This window comes from Carassius carassius, chromosome 3 (genome assembly GCF_963082965.1).
Source record: "Carassius carassius chromosome 3, fCarCar2.1, whole genome shotgun sequence".
NCBI lineage: Eukaryota > Metazoa > Chordata > Actinopteri > Cypriniformes > Cyprinidae > Carassius > Carassius carassius.
The window spans coordinates 1,648,773-1,671,589 of NC_081757.1; the positions used below are offsets into that span (position 1 = coordinate 1,648,773).

A 22,817-nucleotide genomic window follows, 5' to 3' on the forward strand; every position below is an offset into this window, starting at 1 on the left:
CTGGATATTTATCAGCATTGCACCTAATTGCATATTTTTACTCAGTTTAGGCCTTGGATTAATTATAATTTTAAAAATTTTATATATATATATATATATATATATATATATATAGTGTTTATTAAGATGAGACGCATGTATAATTGTAATTATAATATATATCTAATTATATTATCTAATACACATTCCTTATTCTCATTAGCAGATATAAACCATAAGCCTAGCTGACTGCTCAGCTGAGGCGAGCCTCTTGAAGATTAATAGGACCGTTCAGTTCCAGAAGAATGTTACTCACAGATTAATTACTCACCCAGACAGCAAGCAGTTTCAGCCCAGATCTGGCCCACATTTGGCATGGATTTCATGCGGGCTGGTTCTGGGCCGAAACTGCTTGCTGTCTGGGCGCAGACTCTTCTTTTAATAAAGGTTTAACACATCACCATTTATAATGGCTTCACTTTATTAATATTAAAGCCCCTCAGACAGCTGCTCTTAGAACTGACTTTAAAATCCAAAACCCAGCGAGACTAAATCAAATTATTAAAACACAGAAACAGAAATATCTGAAACACTGGACACAAGCAATAGCTCAAAGTAAACTAGAATACTATCTGTCTCTAAACAGAGAATATACATTGTCAGACCCTAAACTAAGAAAAGTCCTGATCATGTCCAGACTTAGTGACCATAACCTCAGACAGAGACAGACCTGGACACAGAAGAAGACAGATTGTGTCCACACTGCACACAACATCAAGTGGAAACACAACTGTGCTTTTTAACAAAATGCCCAAAGTATACACAGATTAGAGGAACATTCTTCCCCCAATTCACAAACCAGCACGAAGACTTCAAGCAGATACAACAAAAGGACAAACTGCTGTACATTCTGAAGAAACCTCAACAAGGTCAAACCTGCTGCAAGGTGCGTCAAGTCCTGCCATGATAAAAGAACAAGCAGCAGAACAGAATAAGCACAAGAAAACACTGTACAGCACACACAGACTGACATGACAGGATCCAGTCCATCTGTATAATTATTACTTCCGTTTTACTGTTTCAGATTATATATACTATATACTTCTATTCTTATGTATATTTGTTTTAAATCTTCATTTAAATGTTTACATGCCTTTGCAATGTAAATATACTTTCATCTTTACCATGTCAATAAATCTTGGCTCCATCACACGGTTTTTATTCACTGCTCTATGATAATTTCGAAAGAGAAAACGCCGGTCTGTGATTGGTGTCTCCATTTACCAACCCACAGAATGATTTCATTGGTCACATCAAAGCCAATCAGAGGCCTTAAAATGTGAATCCCGCCCACCATCTCATGCGTACATCAATCATCCCCCATAGAGTAGCGGTCGTTTGATTTTTCAATCTCAAATTATTATTTTTTGTAAGGTTTATTAAATAGCATTATTATTCGTAAACTTGTTCTTCGTGTGAAATGGTGGGTGTCTCTAAAAAGAGTCGTTGTGGTTTAGTTTTGTTCAGGAGTCTCTTACAGAGCGCGTCCCTGTCGTTTCGAGCACACACAACATCATGGCGGTGACGGTGTTCCTTTTAACGAGCTCAGTGTAGCTCACAGCATCACGAATAACGTTCTCCAGAAACACCTTCAACACACCGCGTGTCTCCTCGTAGATCAGCCCAGAAACACGCTTGACTCCCCGGATATTATCACCAAGTATGGCGCGCAAACCGTGCCTAGATCGTATGGCGCGCCAACCGTGCCAAAATCGAACGTCAAACCGAACGTCTGTCCGAACGTCTTGAGCTTTGAGTAGTAATGTGTCGTTCGTGAACGAATCGTTCTTTTTGAACGAATCTTTTAGGAGAACGAATCGTTCTCGTTCACGTAATCCACTGACTCGTATTTCTCGTTCACTGAAGTTCCTCCCTTCACAGCAGCTCGATGCTATAAGCAGCGCATGCGCAGCTCGGTGAACCGGGTAACAACCATTTCATCCTGTCAAAGAATTACTCAACCTCGAGCCAATAGCCTTCGAGTATGAGATGTGACAGAGTATGTGATTTTTTGAATGTAGTAAACGAATACGCCCTTCAATGAACGAGTTTCATATGAGTCTGAACTAGATCTAGATTTAGTACATCTCATTCGTGAATGAAATGACTGAACTGATACACATGTCATTCGTGAACGAGCTGAATGAACGGATACATGTCGTTCGTGAATGACATGAACTGGTACATAGCTTATCTTGTTCGTGAACGAAATGAATGAGTGTAAACCGGGTTAGTCTGCCATTTAGCATGTCAATCTCGGAAAATGCAAAGCACAGTTACAGGTACTGTGCACATACGTTTAATCCCCGATTTATGAATGTGAATATATAATATACAAACTGTCTGACCAAACAATTAAAATTGTAATTAGGAAAGAAAACATTGTGCTTTGTTCATCTAAACGACTTAATTTGACTTTATATATTGAATGCGATTATACACACATTTTAATAAAGTCAGATCAGTTTTTGTAACAAGTAAATACGTTTGTTGACTAAAGACATAACACATAATACACTCTTTTTTTGCCACCTGCTGGCATATTTTGTGTAATACGAAGAAATGATCACTGAATGAATCAGTGAACGATTCTGAACGAATCATTTTGGTGAACGATCTGAAAATGAACGAATCTGTAGAAAGAATCATAATTTCCTCCACTAGCTTTGAGCATCTTATGCTGCGGGAGACCCACGTGACGACCAGACGTGACGTCAGCGTCTTGAAATTAGCTGTTTTTTTAAACATTTAAGGGGCTAAGCTACTATGTAAAGACTATAAATGCACATTACAAGCATTAAAATAAAGGTCTTTTATAAACGAATACTCAACCATGTCCTGCATCCTGCTGTGCTTACCTGCAGTACTTAAATGAGTACTTAAAGAAAACTGTTGTAGGCTATTCTAAGTTGTTTTAAGTAATATTCCTGTAGCTCAACTGGTAGAGCACTGCGCTAGCAAGCAAGGAAGCGCAAGGTTGGGGGTTTGATTCCCCGGGAACACATGATATGTAAAAAATTGATAGCCTGAATGCACTGTAAGTCGCTTTAAAAGCGTCTGCTAAATACATAAATTTAATATTTAAATTTAATATAAACACAACCTTCACACACATCCTATTGACAGAAAAACCACAAGCTGTTTTTTATTTTGTGGAAATTTCAGCAAACGGTTTGGTTACATCGCTCCTCCTTCATTATGACCTTTTAATTATGAGAGGCAGAACAAATAACATTTTACATATAATTCATTATATTTGAAGCAGGAATATGTTGTTGGGCACATAATTCGTTCTGCAGCAACTTTGAAATGACCCGTTTAATGATTTTTAAGAGTATTCTGAGAGATTATTTCTAAATTATAGGATTGATAATTGTACCAATGAATATTGAATGTTGTCCCATTAATAAGAACATTGCATATATGTCTCTATGAATAAAAGTGAAGTGGAAATAAAAATCAAGAATATAGGCTGAACAATACCATGATAATATGTATTTAACATTTCTCACTCTCGTCTTTTTTTTATATCAAAAGGCAAGTAGGTGTGTAACACTTGAATAAATATCAAATGTGAATATTAGCCTATGTAAATTAAGTTTAAATGAATGAATGTAAGCATGTAGCATACTCTGTTCAAATAAAGAGAATCTAGAATCAGTGAATGTACCGACGGAAATTTGCAGGGTTTGGGACAATTAAAGTCCCTTTGGTTGGAGATTGCATGCCGTAAAATTTCAAAATACAATTGTATTACATACTAAATTTGTTGATGTTTCTCTGAGGCTTCTTTATTATGTTAGCTTGAGAAAGCCAACATATATTTAAACATTATATTTAAATATAATTATAATATATTTAAACATTATAATTTTATCATGAGAGTAATTGATTCCGCCTAGAGCTTCACCAAACTCAGCACAGACCTTCAGACTTGTCTGACTCACGTTGGTATTTCTTTTCTAATTTGTCGAACTTATTATTTCCAAAAAAAAAAATCCATTGATTTACCTTATCTGAGCAATGTAGGATATAATACTTAATTTTGTCCACTAGATGGGGAAATATAATAAGAAATGTTTTTAGTCTAGGCTCCTCTTACTCTGTTTACATCAGTTTAAATTATAATAGACATACAATATTTCCAGTTCAGTTTGGACTATTGCTGTACTATCCAGTTAATTATTTTTTCTTTTTAAAATCAATATAGGAAACAGTTGTGCTTCATTTTTTAAGTGGAAACCATAACTAGGCCTATATTACAATTCAAAGTACAAAAAAAAATCATATTTAAAAAATAATGCTGTTATTTTGAACTTTTTATTCATCAAAGAATCCTGAAAAAATATATTGAATATCTCCTGCTTTCATATATATAATTAACCATCAAAGCATGCCCGCTTTGTAAATAATTCTGCTGCTTTAACTTTAATAATACACTGCATTCATTTCTAAAGCAGCCATTGAAAAAATCCAATTGTGACTATTTAAGAGGACACAACTGAAGTAAAAGAGCTCCCACATTAAGGAAAAAAAAAATATATGTTACAACGTGTCTCCACACTTAAACAATGCATTATGAACACGATCGGTTACTTGCACATCCACCGGTCGCCATAGGAATGCGTTAACTACACATGTAGGAGCGTGTTACATGTTATCTTATGCAAATGATCAATAATTTGGTTTAGGATCATTGATTGTATGTGGTAGACATGAAAATAAACGAACCTTAATGACAAAGTTTGGTCTGTTTAAAGAATTTACATCTTTAGCTGATTAGGCCTAAATGATAAGAATTTATTAATTTTATTAAGATTCAGTCATATTTTTCTTTAGTCCTTGAAAATAAAAGATCATGCATGCTTATATTTTATTCACTTTCATTTTTTTATAATTATTTGTTTGTTATTATTACACTCAAAATTAACTTAGAATAGCCTAAAACAGTTTTCTTTAAGTTCTCATTTAAGTACTGCAGGTAAGCACAGCAAGATGCAGGAAATGGTTGAGTATTTGTTTAGGTATAAAATACCTTTATTGTAATGCTTGTAATGTCCATTTATAGTCTTTACACAGTAGCTTGGTTCCTTAAAGAGCAACTAAACCCTAAACCAACTTTTTTTAGTTAATGATCTATAAGAATGGGGCTTTATAAGTGCTGTTCATTGATTCGAGTAACTTTTTTGACATTTGAGTATAAAGTGTTTTAACTCTACAATATATGGTGTAAAAACATCTGAGTGCTGCCCTCTTCAGGTTGAACGGTGGCTACTGCAGTTGATTTTTCCTATTGGATGTTGAGGTGGCAAGTGACGTAAGCGGTGGCAGGTGACTTAAGCAGTTTCCAGCTCACCACGCCCCCTTGGTACGAGCTACCACGCCCCTGGCAGTATAAAACCATCTTGTTCCGTCAAAATCACTGTAGTGACTGAGTCAGGAGTTGGAATTGCGTGTATTGAAAGTGAGTAGCATAGTATTGCATCAGTTAGAAAAGCTTCAAGTTTAGATTTCAAGCGTAGATTTATCTGTATTTAGCACAGTGGTCAGGATGGTACGTATGTGTGGTGTTGCTGGTTGCGACTGTCACGGCCAAGATCCAATGAGGCACGGAGATAGAACCAATTGCGAGTAAGTCCTTTATTAAAGGGTAATCCGAAGGGGTAAACAGTCCAGGCAGGGTCAAAACCAGAATCTCCAAATCCAAAACATAAACAAAACATGAACACAAGGCAAGGGCACGACTAGATGACGGACATGAATTAACATCACATTAAACAAGGACTCCGTGACTAAGACTCAGGCAGACCAGGTATAAATACACAAAAGGATAATGGGGAAACAGGAGACAGGTGGGGAACAATCAATTAACTAAACAAGGAGGAAGGTGACCAAATAAGGAGACAGGAAGTGATAATATGATAAACACCATGGGAACTGAGGACACCTAGTGGAAACCCAGGGAACACAACCCAGACACTGTGACAGCGAGAGCACTGCTGGACTCTCTACTGTTTTCCGGCAGACTCTAAAATTAGGCGCCAGTGGTTGCATGCACTTGGCCTGGAAGACTGCGAGTTCCCGCCTAGAGCTGGAGTGTGCAAACTGCATTTTACGCGGGATTGCTTCTCCAACGCAATGGAGGTGGAAATGGGCTTCTCCACACAGCTCACGCTGAAAAGTGACGCGGTGCGGGAGCTAAGACCGCAGTTTGAGCCAGCGGCTCGAATTGATATGGCTCTGGCCACAGACACCTCGACATCCTCCACTTCAGGTGAAGGTGGGGGAGAAAAGTCCTCTACTTCAAATGAACGCTCTGTTGCAAAGCTACTTGTGTCACTACAGTCACTCTCCATTTTAGCGACTCTGACAGCAGCTGTCAATCAACCCGTCACTGCAGGTCTCAGGTTCACGCCCCACTAATGGGGCCCCACGGCCAATGAAATCGGTCAATGGAGACACGTAATCACAGACCGCCGTTTTCTCTTACAAAATTATCATAGAGCAGTGAATAAAAATACGAGTGATGGAGACAAGATTCAAGAAGCTTTATTGTCATGGTAAAAAAAGAAAAAAAAAAAAAGAGAAAAAAATTTCCAAAGCATTGCAATATTTAAATGAACATTTAACACAAATATACATAAAAGAAGTATACAGCATACAGAATCTATATCTTTATACGGAGAAACTGAAGTACTAATAATAATGCTAATGCTATTATTAATATTTTGTCTAAACAAAAACTGTTTTTCTAGAAAGAAAAAAAAGGTAACTTTTGAAGTGAAGAGGTCTGTTCACTTAAAGTGTCATAATGAATATGTTCCTCACATTCAGTAAAATGTTCGTATATCAGATATAATTGATGTCTCTGTCTCAGCTTTTATTGACAATCAGGTTAAATCTGAATAAAACATCTCTGGGCTGAAATGCCATTAGTTTGAACATTTCTCATCCGTGGGTCTGTAGAAGAACTGATCAACTGCAGGAAAATGGATTGATTTTATTAACAGTTTTGTTTGTTCCCTCATTTAGGATGATATCTAGAATGAAATCATATGATAACATAATATAAAAAATATTAAATATAATATAAAAATAAAACAATTATATTATAATATAATATAACAATTATTTATCATATGAAATCTTATGATAAATGATTACAATTAGGATGAACTCTTTGTAAAGTTGTATACATGAGGCCCCAGGAGAATTAGAAACGCTAATAGTCTGCATGTGTGAGAGTGTGAATGTGTGTCTGTTAGTCTTGTGAGTTTCCTTCAGTCTGAAACTCCAGCATCCTGAGACTCTGCACTCGGTTTGAAGAATGGATGAAATCAGGTTGAAGTTTGTTCCTCTGTTACAGCATACTGGCTTTGGTCTTCAGTAGATGAAACTGTTACACACACACACACACACACACACACACACACACACACACAGCATTCACTTTCACAATTCAGTTGACACTTTCTGTTTTGCTTTCACTGCAGCTACTGCTTACGGATGAGCAGCATCTGTTGTAAATATTGATTTATAACATATGAAGACGAAGAGTAAAGGGCTGTCTGTCAGTGAATGTGAATCATTGGAGAGATGACTGAGATGGAGAGAGACGGATCAGACAGAAGTGTTACCTCTCACTCTGTAACATTTGAACAGCAGCACAACTGTCGAAAGCAGATACGGACAAGCTGCCAGAAGAAAACTGAGGATGCTGAAGACAGAAATCTGACCTGAACCTGACAGACGGAGACACAAACACATTATTGAACAACATTACACTCCTTAAGACTTTCATAATTGTTTCTTGCCGATCCCGAAGTTTTATGAGTATATTGTCATTCTTAACATCAGGCAAGTATTTATCACAGTATTTACTCACCATTAAGAGACAGATGTATTCGGTTACTGTCCTGTGATGAGTTTGGTCTCTCATCTCTCTGTCCTCTACACCAGTACTGACCCTGATCAGATGTAATTACTCCTCTGATAGTGAGAGTGTCTCTGTTTACAGTGTAACGATCAGACGTCTGTAACATTACTCTGTCTGTGTCTTTATACCATTCATATCTCCAGTCACTGTGAGACTCAATCAAACACTTCAGAGTGACTGTCTCTCCAGTGAATACAGGACTGTCTGGAGTCACAGTCAGTAAAGATCTCGGGTAATCTAGGAAGAAAGAAGACAGAGCTCTTTCAGTCAGAAACATGATCTGATCACCTGAGTTCCTGTATTGGTGTGACACTGATGTTAATGATGAGAGATGTGAGGAGTGATGGTCTTATAGTGTGTGTATTTATTTATTTATTTATTTATTTATTTATTCATTCATTTCATTACACAGATAACTGTGTTTAAATATGAATATTTATTCCACTAGTAAATAAATTATTAATCGTTTACACTGTTTCTTCGATTTTTATTTAATGGTTTGTAGTAAGTTTGTGTGGGCAAGGAAGAGGACAAAGGGGTCGGCTGGACTGCTGACGTATTTATTAAACAGAAAATAACTCAAACTTTGCAAACACCAAATGGTGACTTCTATTCTGACACGTTGTCACAGCACTTTCGATTTACTCCTTCCGGTTTCCGCTTCCGGCTTCGCATCAGCAGTCCGTCTCTCTCTCACTTGCTTCCGTCTCCCCTGGCGTTTTATACTCTCTCCACGCTAATTACTGGAACATGAAACAGGTGATGATAATTTCTGCCCAAACCACTCACTTACCGCTCGTCTCCTGATTCTCTCTCCCGCTGCAGACTTCGCTAAACCACGCCCCCCCTGCCACATACCCCCACCGCCCGACTCAGGCCGGGGAGCCACCCGGCCTGTGGACCACCTTGAACTTAAAAGGCTGAAGAGCTAGATACCAACGAGTGATCCGTGCGTTGGTATCCTTCATGCGGTGGAGCCACTGCAGCGGAGCGTGGTCCGAACAGAGGGTGAACTCCCGTCCCAGGAGATAATAGCGGAGGGTGAGGACGGCCCACCTGATGGCAAGGCACTCTTTCTCTATGGTGCTGTACTTAGCCTCTCTCTTTGAGAGCTTTCGGCTAATGTACAGCACCGGCCGTTCCTCCCCATCATCTCCTGGGACAGGACTGCCCCCAGCCCCCTGTCCGACGCGTCTGTCTGCAACAGAAAAGGGAGAGAAAAATCAGGAGAGTGTAACAACGGCCCGCCACATAGAGCCGCCTTGACCTGGGTAAAGGCCTGCTGACACGGCTCCGTCCACTGGACCGTATCTGGCCACCAGATACCTTACCTCCACACGCCCAATCGCACACTTCTTTGGGTTGGCCGTGAGCCCTGCTCCCCTCAGCGACCTCAGGACAGCCCTCAGATGCTGCATATGCCGCTGCCAATCATTACTGAATATAATGATATCATCCAGGTAGGCAGCCGCATATGCAGCATGGGGCCGCAGAATCTTATCCATGAGGCGCTGAAAGGTAGCAGGTGCCCCGAACAAGCCAAACGGAAGGGTAACAAATTGGTGTAAACCAAACAGCGTTGCGAAAGCTGTTTTTTCTTTGGATAAGGGAGACAAGGGGATCTGCCAATAGCCCTTTGTTAAGTCCAATGTCAAATAAAAGTGAGCCGTGCCTAGCCGATCAAGCAACTCGTCAACCCGTGGCACTGGATACGCGTCGAATTTCGACACAGCATTCACCTTGCCATAATCCACACAGAACCGGACGGAGCCGTCCGTTTTCGGAACTAAAACTATCGGGCTCGCCCAGTTACTGTTGGATTCTTCTATTACCCCCATGTCAAGCATAGCGCCTAATTCAGCCTGAACTACTTTTTTCTTGTGCTCAGGTAATCGATACGGCCGGCTGCGAACTACCACGCCCTGCTCGGTCTCGATATGGTGCTGAATCAGGTTAGTACAGCCTGGTAGGGGCGAGAAAACGTCGGCAAACTCTGCCTGTAATTTCGTTAAATCAGTGAGTTGGGACGGCAAGAGGTGATCTCCACCTGGAGCCAGGGCGAGGGATTGTGGTTTGATATTCGCCTCTGGACCGAGATCATCCTCCCCCCCAATCACCGTTGACAACATCACTGATTCTGCCTCATTCCATTTTTTAAGGAGGTTGAGGTGGTAAATTTGAGGGGCCCCGTTCCTATCAGACCGTATTACCTCATAATCGAGATCTCCGACTTGTCGTGCGACCTTAAACGGTCCCTGCCACTTAGCCATTAATTTAGAGCTTGACGTTGGGAGTAATTCAAGTACTTTCTCTCCCGGTGCAAATTTGCGTAACCTAGTTCCCCTGTTATACAGCTGGCTCTGGCGGTCCTGGGCTTGTATATTGATAGCCGCCCCAATGTGTGGAGTTTTGTTCTCAAGTCCAGCACGTATTGAATTTCGTTTTTTCCCTGAGAGGGTCCCTCCTCCCAAGTTTCTCTCAGTACGTTGAGCACCCCCCGGTGAAGCTCGAAGGGGGAAAACCCCGTGGAGGCTTGTGGGACCTCTCACACAGCGAATAACATGGGCTCTAGCCACCTATCCCAATTTTTGGCGTCTTCGTGAACGAACTTACGGATCATGGATTTAAGAGTGCGATTAAATCGTTCGACCAGGCCGTCGGTTTGTGGGTGATAGACGCTAGTTCGAATCGACTTAATGCCCAACAACCCGTACAGTTCGCGTAGTGTACGTGACATAAACGGCGTGCCTTGATCGGTGAGGATTTCTTTTGGAACCCCCACCCGGGAGATAAGACGAAACAGGGCATCCGCAACACTTTTAGCGGAAATGTTGCGGAGGGCCACCGCTTCAGGAAATCATGTTGCATAATCAACTATGACTAATGCAAAGCGATGTCCTCGTGCCGATCGCTCTAATGGCCCGATGAGGTCCATTCCAATTCTTTCGAAGGGGACCTGCATTAAAGGAAGAGGGCGCAAAGGCCCCTTTGGGGCGGCCGGTGGGTTCACCAACTGACATTCTGGACAAGACGCGCACCACCTGCGCACGTTGTCGTGAATGCCCGGCCAAAAGAAACGGGTCTTGAGGCGATTTAGTGTTGCGGCCTGTCCCAAATGGCCCGCCATAGGATTTGGAATTAACAACTGGGTTGTATTCACTTTTGTCCGAGCGTCTTGGGTCACTCTATACAACCGGTCTTTTAAAATGGCAAAATACGGATAGGAGAGCGGGAGGGCAGGTTGGAGAGACTGGCCATCGATGGCGCGGACCTGTTGAAACGCATGTTTTAGTGTCTCATCCTGAGACTGCTCCAGAGGAAAGTCATCTCACTCCGAGAGAATCAGTCTCTCAATTTTGTTCGGGGTCCCCTGAAGCAGAACCCAGCGGTCCTGGCTCAGCTTCCCCCACCTGTACCCGCGCGGTCTCCTTCCGCGCCTTATTTTCCCAAGAGGCATCCGCACATAACGACCCCAATAAAACCGTAAACGCGGGCCAATTCGTTCCCAAAATTATCGGATGCCGGAGGTGGGGACGAACCGCCACCTCCACACTATGCTTTTGTCCCCGGAATTGAATCATAATTGGGACGACCCGATACTTCACCACATCCCCGTGTACGAACCGCACCTTTACCCCACGGCTTGTATCCAATGCCCCCGGTTGAATCAGGCTTTGATGGATCGAGGTTTGGTTGCATCCTGAATCCACCAAGGCCAGATATGTAGCCCCCTTGATACTAACAGGTATTTGGTACTCGCCAGCCTGACCGGGGTGACCTGTGGGACGTCCGGGACCCGGATCATCGTCCCCACCTCCATCACTGGACACCTGTCCACGAAATGCTCCGGGTCCCCGCAACGCCAACAGGCCAGCCCAGACCTACCCGCCGCCCCAGTGGCAGGGAGTGGATTGGAGAATTGGCACGGAGAGAGCGGAGAAATGGAAGCACTGTTCCCTCCGGCAGGCACAAGCCCTGTGAGGCCCTGGGACTCACGAAGTACCCTTGGTCAAACCCTCTCCGCCCCCGGGATGGGACACGAGGAGGGCCGGGTGGACGGGACCTAGGGAGAGGGACAGGGTGAGAGAGAGAGGGGGGAGAGAGAGGGCCTCGCCGGAGAGCAGGGGAATGAGGCGCACCGGCCACTGCTCGCGGGGCCACACGCAGGCCTCCGCCGATTTCTCGAACAGTTCCAGGAAGGCCTCCGGATCATCCTGGGCCCCCATCTTGTGCAGTGGCAGGTGGAAGGGGCGGCGGGCGGCCCGGCGGCCTCGGCGCGAACCTCCCGATCAATCCAGCTCCAGAACCTCTCGCAGTCCTCCTGCTGTGCCTGAACGATGGCCTGGAATCGTCTCTCCTGATCGGTCCTCAGGTCCAGCAGGGCCTGGTGTTGTTTGCGGTGCATGACCGCGAGGGAAGCGATGACGTCCGCAAGCGGCGTGGAGGACGGGCTTTGCATGGCGGCGGCGGTCCGTCTTCCTTCCCGGGTTTCGGCACCAGTGTAGTAAGTTCGTGTGGGCAAGGAAGAGGACAAAGGGGTCGGCTGGACTGCTGACGTATTTATTAAACAGAAAATAACTCAAACTTTGCAAACACCAAATGGTGACTTCTATTCTGACACTTTGTCACAGCACTTTCGATTTACTCCTTCCAGTTTCCGATTCCGGCTTCGCGTCAGCAGTCCGTCTCTCTCTCACTTGCTTCCGTCTCCCCTGGCGTTTTATACTCTCTCCACGCCAATTACTGGAACAAGAAACAGGTGATGATAATTTCTGCCCAAACCACTCACTTACCGCTCGTCTCCTGATTCTCTCTCCCGCTGCAGACTTCGCTAAACCACGCCCCCCCGCCACATGGTTTATTTTGCTTACATGAATGCAGAACACATGATTAAGAAATGAAATAACTAAAAAAAACTTTGAGTGTAACTGCCAGAATGATAATGTTCCACTTTTTTACAGCTTTATTGTTCTCTGTATAATACTCACTAAAGATGATCTGCTGTGAAACACCTGGACAGTCTAAACATTCTGTGACAGACTGTTATGTGCTGTCTTGAGTTGCTCTGTTTTGTGTTTAAGGACTTTTATTTTTAAAGTATAATTTGTTCCTTGCCGCTCTTCACTTCATGTGTCTAGTTCCTGTTTGCTATGTGCTTTGTTTGTTACCACAGTTACTTTTTTTCTGTTTCGATAATGATTAATCGGCCTCTTGTTATTTAGACTCTAGTATTTTGCCTTGTTCTTTGTCTGGTGTCCTTTATGGATGACTTGTCTGTGTTGTTTTCAGTGTAGTCTTGCCTTCTTTACCCTTTGTGTGGCTTTATTCTGTTTTTGCCTTCACCTTTATTGTCTGGATTTACTTTTGATTATGTGTTGTTAATAAATGACCCTATTACTGTCCCTCTACTCTGAAACACCTTACACTGAGGTATAACGTCTGTTTCTGGTCACGTATTGTCATGAACCGGGTATCCTCCTGTCTCTTTCTCCCTCTTCTGGTTAGTCTCCTTCACACACTCTTCCACTCATCTCATTATCACTAACAGCTGTCTCTAAATCTCCCTGCTCCCCTCTCTCTTCTCTCTACACCTGCACCTGCTTTTTCTGATTAGACCGTCTATTCCTAGCCTTCTCTCCCCTTTGTTCTCTGCCAGAGTATTTCCTTATGCTCACATACGCTTCTGATCCTGGCTCTTCTCCCATACCATGTCGTGTCGTATCGTGTCTTGCGCATTGAACCCTCGCTAACCTGGAGACCCTCACGGCTCAGATCTATCCCAGCGTCTGCACCACCTTCGTGCTGAATCTCCCTCTCCCAGGAATTCTGACGCTCCTGAGCCGAGAGTTAACAACCCTCCTTGCTATGCGGGTGAGCCATCTGAGTGTCGTTCTTTTTAACACAATGCGAGTTGGTTTTCTCTCTCCAGCCTTCGACATATTCACAAGATCGCTCCCACATCGCCTTTGTGGTCTCCCTTCTCACTGGTCGGGCACGGGAGTGGGGCACTGCTGTCTGGAACTCCAACACTGACTGTCTAGTCCGGTATGCACTCTTCAAAGAGGGGATGCTGCGAGTCTTCGACCGCTCCATTCATGGGGCTGAGGCTTGTCAACTCCTTTCATCTCTCTGTCAAGGAAAGAGGCCTGCGGCTGACTTTTCCATCAAATTCCGTACCTTGACGACCTCCTGTGAGTGGAACGAACCCGCCTTGGTAGTGTGCTTTCTCGAGGGATTGAATGCGGTCATCAAGGATGAGATCTTAGCCTGCGAGACCCCGGCTTGCCTTGATCCCCTCATCAACATGGCTATCTGCGTCGAGAAGCACTTTGAATTATGCCGCCATGACCAGAATCTCGAGAGATCTCTGCTGGACGCCCCGCCTCCCCCATCACCTCCTACCGCCAACTCAGAGGCCACTTTTCTCCCTCCTCACTGCTCTTACGACTGCAGCTTCGACCTCCGTCCGTGAACCACACCCCCTCGGGGTCGCTTGTACTCCTTGTCTATGCCCGAATGCGAGGCGCTCAAGAGGAATGTTTCTGAGTCTTTAGACACTGGTCTCATTGTTCCCTCCTCCTCTCCTGCCGGTGCTGGGTTCTTTTTTGTAAAGAAGAAGGATGGTACTTTACGCCCTTGTATTAATAATCGAGGGTTGAATGACATCAGTCAAAAACCGTTATCCTTTGCCTCTCACCTTTGAGTTCCTGCAGGGGGCTAAAGTCTTCACTAAGCTAGACCTTCGTAATGCTTACCACCTAGTTCGGATAAAGGAGGGGCACGAGTGCAAGACAGCATTTAATACCCCCCTAGGGCACTTCGAATATCGTGTCCTTCCCTTAGGGTTATTCAACACACCTGCCGTTTTTTAAGCGTTAGTAAATGACGTCCTCAAGGACAAGCTAAACATTTTTGTTTTGTCTATCTCGACGATATTTACATTTTTCCCCCTCCCTCCCTCCCTCCCTCCCTCCCTCCCTCCCTCCAGATTCACACTCAGCACGTTCGCCAGGTCCTCCAGCGCCTCCTGGAGAACCGGTTATTTGTTAAGGCGGAGAAGTGTACTTTTCATGCCCAATCCATCATGTTCCTTGGTTCTATTATTTCCTACTGATAGCATCAGTATGGATCTCACCAAGGTTAGTGCCGTTACGGAGTGTTCTCCGCCCAACTCGCGTCTCGCTCTTCTGAGTTTCCTGGGGTTCGCTAATTTTTAACGCCAGTTTATCCGAAACTTTAATCAAGTCAAGCCTCTCACTGCCCTCACATCAGCTAAGATGCGATTCTCTTGGTCCGAATCTGCTCAGAATGCGTTCGATCGCCTCAAGTCTTTATTTACCTCGGCTCCTATCTTAATCATGCCTGACCCTAGCCGGCAATTCATCGTCGAGGTCGATGCCTCGGAGGTGGGTGTGGGAGCCATCCTCTCTGAGTTATTGGCCATCAGGTTGGCCCTCGGAGAATGGCAACACTGGTTAGAGGATGCATCTGTGCCATTCTTAGTCTGGACCGATCACAGGAATTTGGAGTACATTCGCAGTGCTAAGAGACTTAACTTTCGTCAGGCACATTGGGCACTTTTTAAAAAAAGTGAAGTGACATTCAGCCAAGTATGGTTACCCATACTCAGAATTCGTGCTCTGCATTTAACCCATCCAACGTGTACACACACAGAGCAGTGAACACACCAGGGCCGGCCCTGACCAATTTGCTGCCCTAGGCAAGATTTTACCTGGCGTGTAATGATGCTGAAAATTCAGCTTTGCATCACAGAAATGAATGATAATTTAAAGTATAATAAATTGAAAACAAATTATTTTAAATTGTAATAATATAACAATATTAAATTTTTTTCTGTATCTTTGATCAAATAAATGCAGGCTTGATGAGCAGAAGAAACGTCTTTCAAAAACATAAAAAATAGTAATGTTTCCAAACTTTTTGGCCTGTACTGTATCCCCCCAAAACTGCACAACTGTAGAGTAAAACATTAATAAAAAAGTGATAAAAATGCGTCTTAAAACTGACATGATTGTACAAATCACAGTCTGGGGACTCAGAACTCAGAACAACTGCTAACATTAAGTTTAAGGTAAAAATAACTGCCATGAAATTATAGTATCTTACTCCTATGCAATAAATTGTTCATTCACTACATCTCTTTACCTCTGTCTTTATCCTCTTCTCTTCTTTTTGGCACTGTATCTATCGCAGACTATGCTCATTTATAATGTGTCATGTAAATTCGGCCTTCCGTCACAATCAGGAAACTTTCACCGTGTCTAGAACTGGCGCGAGCTGCCAGGCCCGTTTCTACGAGCTGTGTGTTAACAAAAGCAGTCCTGTCTACATTGGATGCGGCGTCGGGCACGCTACACAACAAATTACCAACAACTGATCGCGCGCGCTCTGTTTCTGACGCACTTCAAGCACTCGATGGGCGGGGGAAGATTGAAGAGCCGGACTTTTTTTTTTTTTTTTTTTGCTTTATTTGGTAGTATTTCGAATAAATGGTTTTTAAAAAGTAGCCTATTATAAAAAAAAAATCGATTCGCTTCTTGTACTGTTTGCGCTCAGACCAAGGCCAGCAATTCGCCGCATGCCGGCCACCTTTGACCTCTCCCTTTACCATCTCGGCCATGGTCGCATGGTTTCCTCCGAGGGAAACACTGTAATTCTCACCGTCGTCGATCGCTTTTCTAAGGCCACTCACTTTATTCCTCTCCCAAAGCGCCCCTCCGCGAGGGAGACAGTCCAGAACGCCATCGATAAGATTTTTAAGATCCATGGTCTTCTGTCCCACATTGTCTCTGACCGAGATCCTCAGTTCTCATCCTTATGTTGGAGAGAATTTTGTCGCCTTATCAGAGCCTCTTCCAGCCTTTCCTACGGCTTTCACCCTCAGACCAATGGCCAGGCCGAGCCTCACCCGGACCTGTTCTCTGCTCTCCCGGGAGCCTCAATCACCAGCAGACTGACGAACCTCCTTTGTTTAATTAAGCGACATTTCTGGTTGAAACGTCGCTTCGCGACAGCCTGAGTTATTTCACCCCATGAAGATTTGAGTTAATTAAAGACATTGTCTGTCATCGCAATTGAGTCCTCTCTCTCCTTCAGCATTGTGACAACGTATAATGTTCTGGCAGTGAAAAATATTTTACTGCAGCAGTGCTTGAGTTGTTCTGTGTACAATTTAAATCTTATGAAGGGTGACAGTGAAAAAAATAAGTAAATTAAAAAAAAACACAAACATTGTCATATCAGATCTAGCATCCATAACTGGCTTTTTTTTTTTTTTTTTTTTTTACCAGTAGCTCTTATGTTTCTTTTCTGAATTTTATCATTAGTCTCTTTGTCATGAGATTTAGGCTACTACAAGTTAAAAGAGAGATTAAATGAATTAAATGCTCAAAAGATAGTGTGACATTCAGTTTATGAGGACAGTAATATTCAACTCACCCTTCACTGAGAGAGAAACAGAGTTTGATTGAGATGAGACTGATCTTATCTGTCCTCTACACCAGTACTGACCCTGATCAGATGTAATTACTCCTCTGATAGTGAGAGTGTCTCTGTTTACAGTGTAACCATCAGACGTCTGTAACATTACACCGTCTTTATACCACTCATATTTCAGTTTATGTGTTTGGTCAATTCTCCATCTTCTGTAACTTTGAGACCCAATCACACACTTCAGATTGACTGTCTCTCCAGTGAATACAGGACTGTCTGGAGTCACAGTCAGTGAAGATCTGGGGGAATCTGGGAAGAAAACAAAATGACACAAAACACAAAAGACGTGAGGTTTGCAGTGCAGAGTGACAATCATATGACAAAATGTCATAAAGATGTTATAAAATAAATCCATATGAATCTAACAGTTTAATCCAAGTCTTGAGAAAAGATATGATCACTTTATATGATATACAGATTTTAATTTAGGCTTTTATTCACATCTTCACATGCTTTTTGGATCTTCAAAAATTTTTATTTTCCTGGACTTTTAATGGAGGAACAGAAACCTCTCAGGTTTTATTTAGGTTTCTTAATTTGTGTTTCAAAGACTAAACAAAGTATTCTGGGTTGGAAGCACATGAGTTCGAGTAAATGATCTGTGTGTAATAATAACTGCATTCAGCTCTAAAACAATCACTGATCACTGATCACATCATCTGTCCTGTAAAGAAACATCTGACACAGTTCTGCATCTGAACAGAATCAAGACTAAAAGTGAATTGATTCAGTCCTCTTATAAAAACAGACAGATGTGACTCATACAGAGGAGTGTGAGAAAAGATCTGAGCTACAAACATAGATTGCTGTTCAAACGTTTGGGATCAGTAAGAATCTTTTTATTATTATTTTATTTTATTTTTTTATTTGCTCACAGCTGACTGGTCCAATATCTGTAACAAACTCTTAACTAGATCATAATAACATAATGTTACTGTGAGCATAAATGAGAGTCAAACAAAGATCACATTTACCTGGTTATGGACTCAATCTGTTTGTTTTGAGATGATGTAATGAGAAATGAACCGTCTCACCTGATACTATCAGTGTAACTCCGTCACTCATCTGTGTGTGTGTTGGTGCTTGTGTCTGAGTTCCTCTACAGCTGTACACACCACGATGAGACGGATCCACAGATGGGATTTTATAGTTCTGGTCTCGTCCTATGATATAATCTTGTTTGTAGTCTTTATACCAGCTGTACTGCCAGACTCCTGTCTGCTGTATGTCACATGTGAGAGTGACCGTCTCTCCTCTGAACACACGTCTATCAGGATCAACACCAACTACAGGTTTGGGTCTCACTGTGAAACGAGCAAAAAACACATTTCACACGCCTGAAAACATTTCAGATGATCTGAGCAGCATAAATTATTATTATTATTATTATTATTTGACATTAAGAGTAACTGGCGACACATTGTTAATGTATGTCAGTAATTATCGCATCACATCTAGTTGTTTTACATTTTTTTAAAAAAAGATAGATAGTATAGAAAGTAAAATAGCACTGACTTGTTACTGTAATCTTAACTGTATTACTGAACTCGCTGTACAGAAATACAAAACTGTCCCACATCACAGCTCAGAGTAACTGTGTCTCCAGTGAACACTGAACTCTGGGGTTTTACAGTCAGAGTCAGCTTCGGTTTATCTGTGAGTGTACAGTGATGCAGTCTTGAGTTCACTTTATTGGTTACTCCGATATTAATCAATTAATTAAGTATTGTCCATAAAAAAACTCTAGTACTGTAAATTGCTTTAAAGCATTTAAGTTTAAACTAATATTTACATTAATATTTACATTGCATTAATATTGTGAACATTTTCCATTTTAGTTCACCATCATTATGTTTTAGTCCGTCCTCAACCTAAACACAGACTTTATTCCACACAGCACAACTGTAACCACGAAACTCAACAGAAACTCTATTCAATCCCTGCATTAAACACTAACAGGGGGGTATTCCAGAAAGCGGGTTATGTGACATACCCGGGTATGTTTAAGAGTAAGTAAATGGATAACCTCAACTTTCGGTTCCAAAAACGGAGGTAACTTTCAGGTTATGTTAGTTGTCATAGCAACTCACTCTCTGAACACTTCACTTCAGCGAGCCTTCAGTGGGCGTGACAGATACCGCACAACATTATATAATATTAGAATATGTAATATAGCCTATTATATATATATATATATATATATATATATATATATATATATATATATGTGTATGTTAATGAGGAAGCGCTAATATAAGTAATTAATAAGGTAATATATTATTCTAAAATGATTATTTCTTTTATTGGCATATATAAGCGTTATCTGTAAATTATGTATTAAGAAGTTGTATAAATTATAAAACACTATGACAAGGTAATGTTTAACTTATATATATTTATATATTTTATTTATTATATGTTATATCTCACTACATGGAGTGGCATTTTTCTATAATGTCTAAATTCTAAATCAAAATACATATCTGATATGACTTAATGTATAATTAGCATAAAACAAACAATATAATTCACATTCTCAAGTATTAAAGATTAAATGGAAAAAAATAAAAATGATTGCACAGCCATCAATAAGGTGGCGATATGCTCTAAGCATGTAAACAACTAATTAACAAAAGAAGAAGAAAGAAACAGCATGGCGCGCTTTTTCTTAGCGTCCGTTTCTATAGTGACTCGTCGATTCGTCGCACTGTTGAGAATGTCTTGAGTCTTAACCAGGAACATACTCTGAGTTGAATTAACTTACTCCCGGACGAGTTTTTGGAACCACATACCTCGAGTAAGCAAGGTTTGGGGTTAATCAACCGAGAGTTCAGGTTTTAGTTCACGGTAAGTTAACCCTGCTTTCTGGAATACACCCCTGATCTTCCTCATAATCAAAACAAACAAACAATAACTTTTTAAAATTACAAAAACATTAACATCTTAACATTTATTATCTGTTCACACAACGATTTTCTTAATGAAAGTTAAGTGCAATAGCTGTTTCACAGTAAATTATTGCAAATTCTGGATTTTACTTTTTTTTTAAGTATCATAAACTTAATTTACATTGTGTTCAGTTGCTCAGTGTGCTATATAGGCTAATTTAAAGTTTCAATAGATAAATTTTCCCCCTGAAATCCATCCTACAGCTGAATCATATTCCGTGTTTTTTTTTTTTTTAAGTTAACCTAAACTTACTAAAAAAGTTTTGAACAACACAAACAGTTTCATCCAGATCACAACCAATTTTGTGTTTTTAATGAATGAATAAAGGGGTATCATTGAATTTGTTTCAGGGAAAATAATTATGTAAATGTTTTACAAAACTATAGTTTATAGTTTTAACTCATATTTCATCATATTTGATAATATTTTGACAAAACTATTCTTATAAAAACAACATATTAGAAACATTCTTTCACTCTGACCACATTTTAAATCTTTTAAATATTGCATTTTTTTAAATATTGTATTCAATTTAATTGATTAATAATTCACTAACAAACAAGTGTGACCAATGTGTGACCTTCTGTCATTACAGTTTATGCATCATATTTGGTGCTAAACTAAATCTATTTAAATGTTTGTTAATCTATGAACAATACACACGGTTGATGATACTCTCAGATGTTTGAACTTCTATTTAATTGTTCTGGATTATGTTGTTTTCTCTTCAGTTTTAATGATGTATCTTTACACTGTAAAAAATGAATCATGGGTCTTGTAATTTTCATCAAAAAAATTAAGGTGATAATTAAAAAATATGTGTGGATTTCATTAAAGAAATTGTTATTCAGTGTTGTTTAGAAAATAATGAGGACTTTTTACTAATAAAACCAAGAGATGCATTTTCCTCATTTTGTTTTAGGAGACTTAAGCAGTTTTGGTGCTTGAATTGGGGAACTGATTAAACTAAAATAATTAAGGAAAGAAAGCTGCCTATTTAATTTAAGTGAATTAGCTAAATTTTGCAGTTTTATTTTAGAGGTGATTGTTAGTTCCCAGCATGCTTTGCATATGGCTGGATATGGAGAGTAAATTTTGAAATTAAATGCTACTTTATGTTTTTGAGTGAAGGGAGGCATCTATTAATGTTTAATGTTCAGTTACATTTGACATTTGTAAGAGTTTCTGTAACATCGAAGTTTCCATTGCACAGTGCAATCGTTACCACTGTGCAGAAGAGTAGAGCTTGTAGTTATGGATACTACTCTAAGGCATTAAACCTTGTTTAATGAGCAGTAGCCTTGCTAGTGCTAGTGCAGTACTTTCCAGTATTTCTCAAGTATTTTCCTATTTGAGCTGATTGGCTGTATACAGTCTTGTAAATGTATAAAATAACAAAATACAAACAGATCTCATTTAAAATCACAGACTTTTGAGAATAAACTTAAAATAAATGAGCACATTTCCCTAATTATATTAGATTTATTGTGCCATAGACTAAATAATTTAGGAATTTTTACTTCATTTATTTGGGTAAATTTCACTAAAAAAAACAACCTTAAAATCTACTCAAATATAATACGTGTAATATTGTTACCATAATTTTTTTAAGCAGATATAGCATGTAATATTTTTTTACAGTGTAGTAATCAAGAGTATGTTTAATAATTGCAATCCTAAAACATACACTTTAACAAATATATGGTCATATGATATGAGACAGCCCAGAACGCCATCGATAAGATTTTTAAGATCCATGGTCTTCTGTCACACATTCTCTCCGACCGAGATCCTCAGTTCTCATCCTTATGTTGGAGAGTATTTTGTGGCCTTATCAGAGCCTCTGCCAGCCTTTCCTTCAGCTTTCACCCTCAGACCAATGGCCAGGCCGAGCGTACCAACCAAAGTATTGGTCGCATCCTTCATAGTCTCGCGTTTCGCAATCCCACCTCTTGGTCCGAACAGTTCCCCTGGGCCGAATATGCCCATAATTCCGCCCCATCCTCAGCTCTTTTCCTCGCAGGATTCCGAGTCCAATGTCCCCTCCGTCAGCGCATTTATTCAGCGTGCCAAACGTACCAGGAGAGGGGTTAGGGCCGCCTTATGCAAGGCTCGTTCTCGTACTCGACAGGCGGCTGACAGCCGTCGTATTAAGAGCCCTCGTTATGTCATCGGTCAGAGGGTCTGGCTTTCCACCCTCAACCTTCCCCTCCAGTCCACGTCTTGCAAATTGGCTTCTAGATTCATCGGGCCATTTTGGATTCTCGAAGTGCTCAGTCCTGTCACGGTTAAATTAAAGATACCTTCCAACCTCCGATGCATCCACCCAGTCTTTCACGTTTTTCTTTACAATTTAAATCTTATGAAAGGTGACAGTGAA

At 41.0% G+C, this 22,817-nt stretch overlaps 1 protein-coding gene and 1 long non-coding RNA gene across 2 annotated transcripts in view; both read right to left on the reverse strand.

Annotated features, from left to right (window-relative positions):
* Positions 1–22,817, reverse strand: part of LOC132128392 (basement membrane-specific heparan sulfate proteoglycan core protein-like) — a 154,871-nt gene that overhangs the window by 123,819 nt on the left and 8,235 nt on the right. The window contains exons 7-8 of the mRNA XM_059540174.1: positions 18,475–18,792; positions 17,435–17,737 (exon numbers count right to left, since the gene is read on the reverse strand). Coding sequence (XP_059396157.1) covers positions 17,435–17,737; positions 18,475–18,792 — 621 coding nt within the window. The remainder of the gene's footprint in view (positions 1–17,434; positions 17,738–18,474; positions 18,793–22,817) is intronic.
* Positions 6,831–8,141, reverse strand: LOC132115842 (uncharacterized). The gene is made up of 3 exons (XR_009425572.1): positions 7,925–8,141; positions 7,677–7,781; positions 6,831–7,435 (listed from the first exon to the last, which is right to left on the reverse strand). It is a non-coding gene; the product is annotated as an uncharacterized LOC132115842 (long non-coding RNA).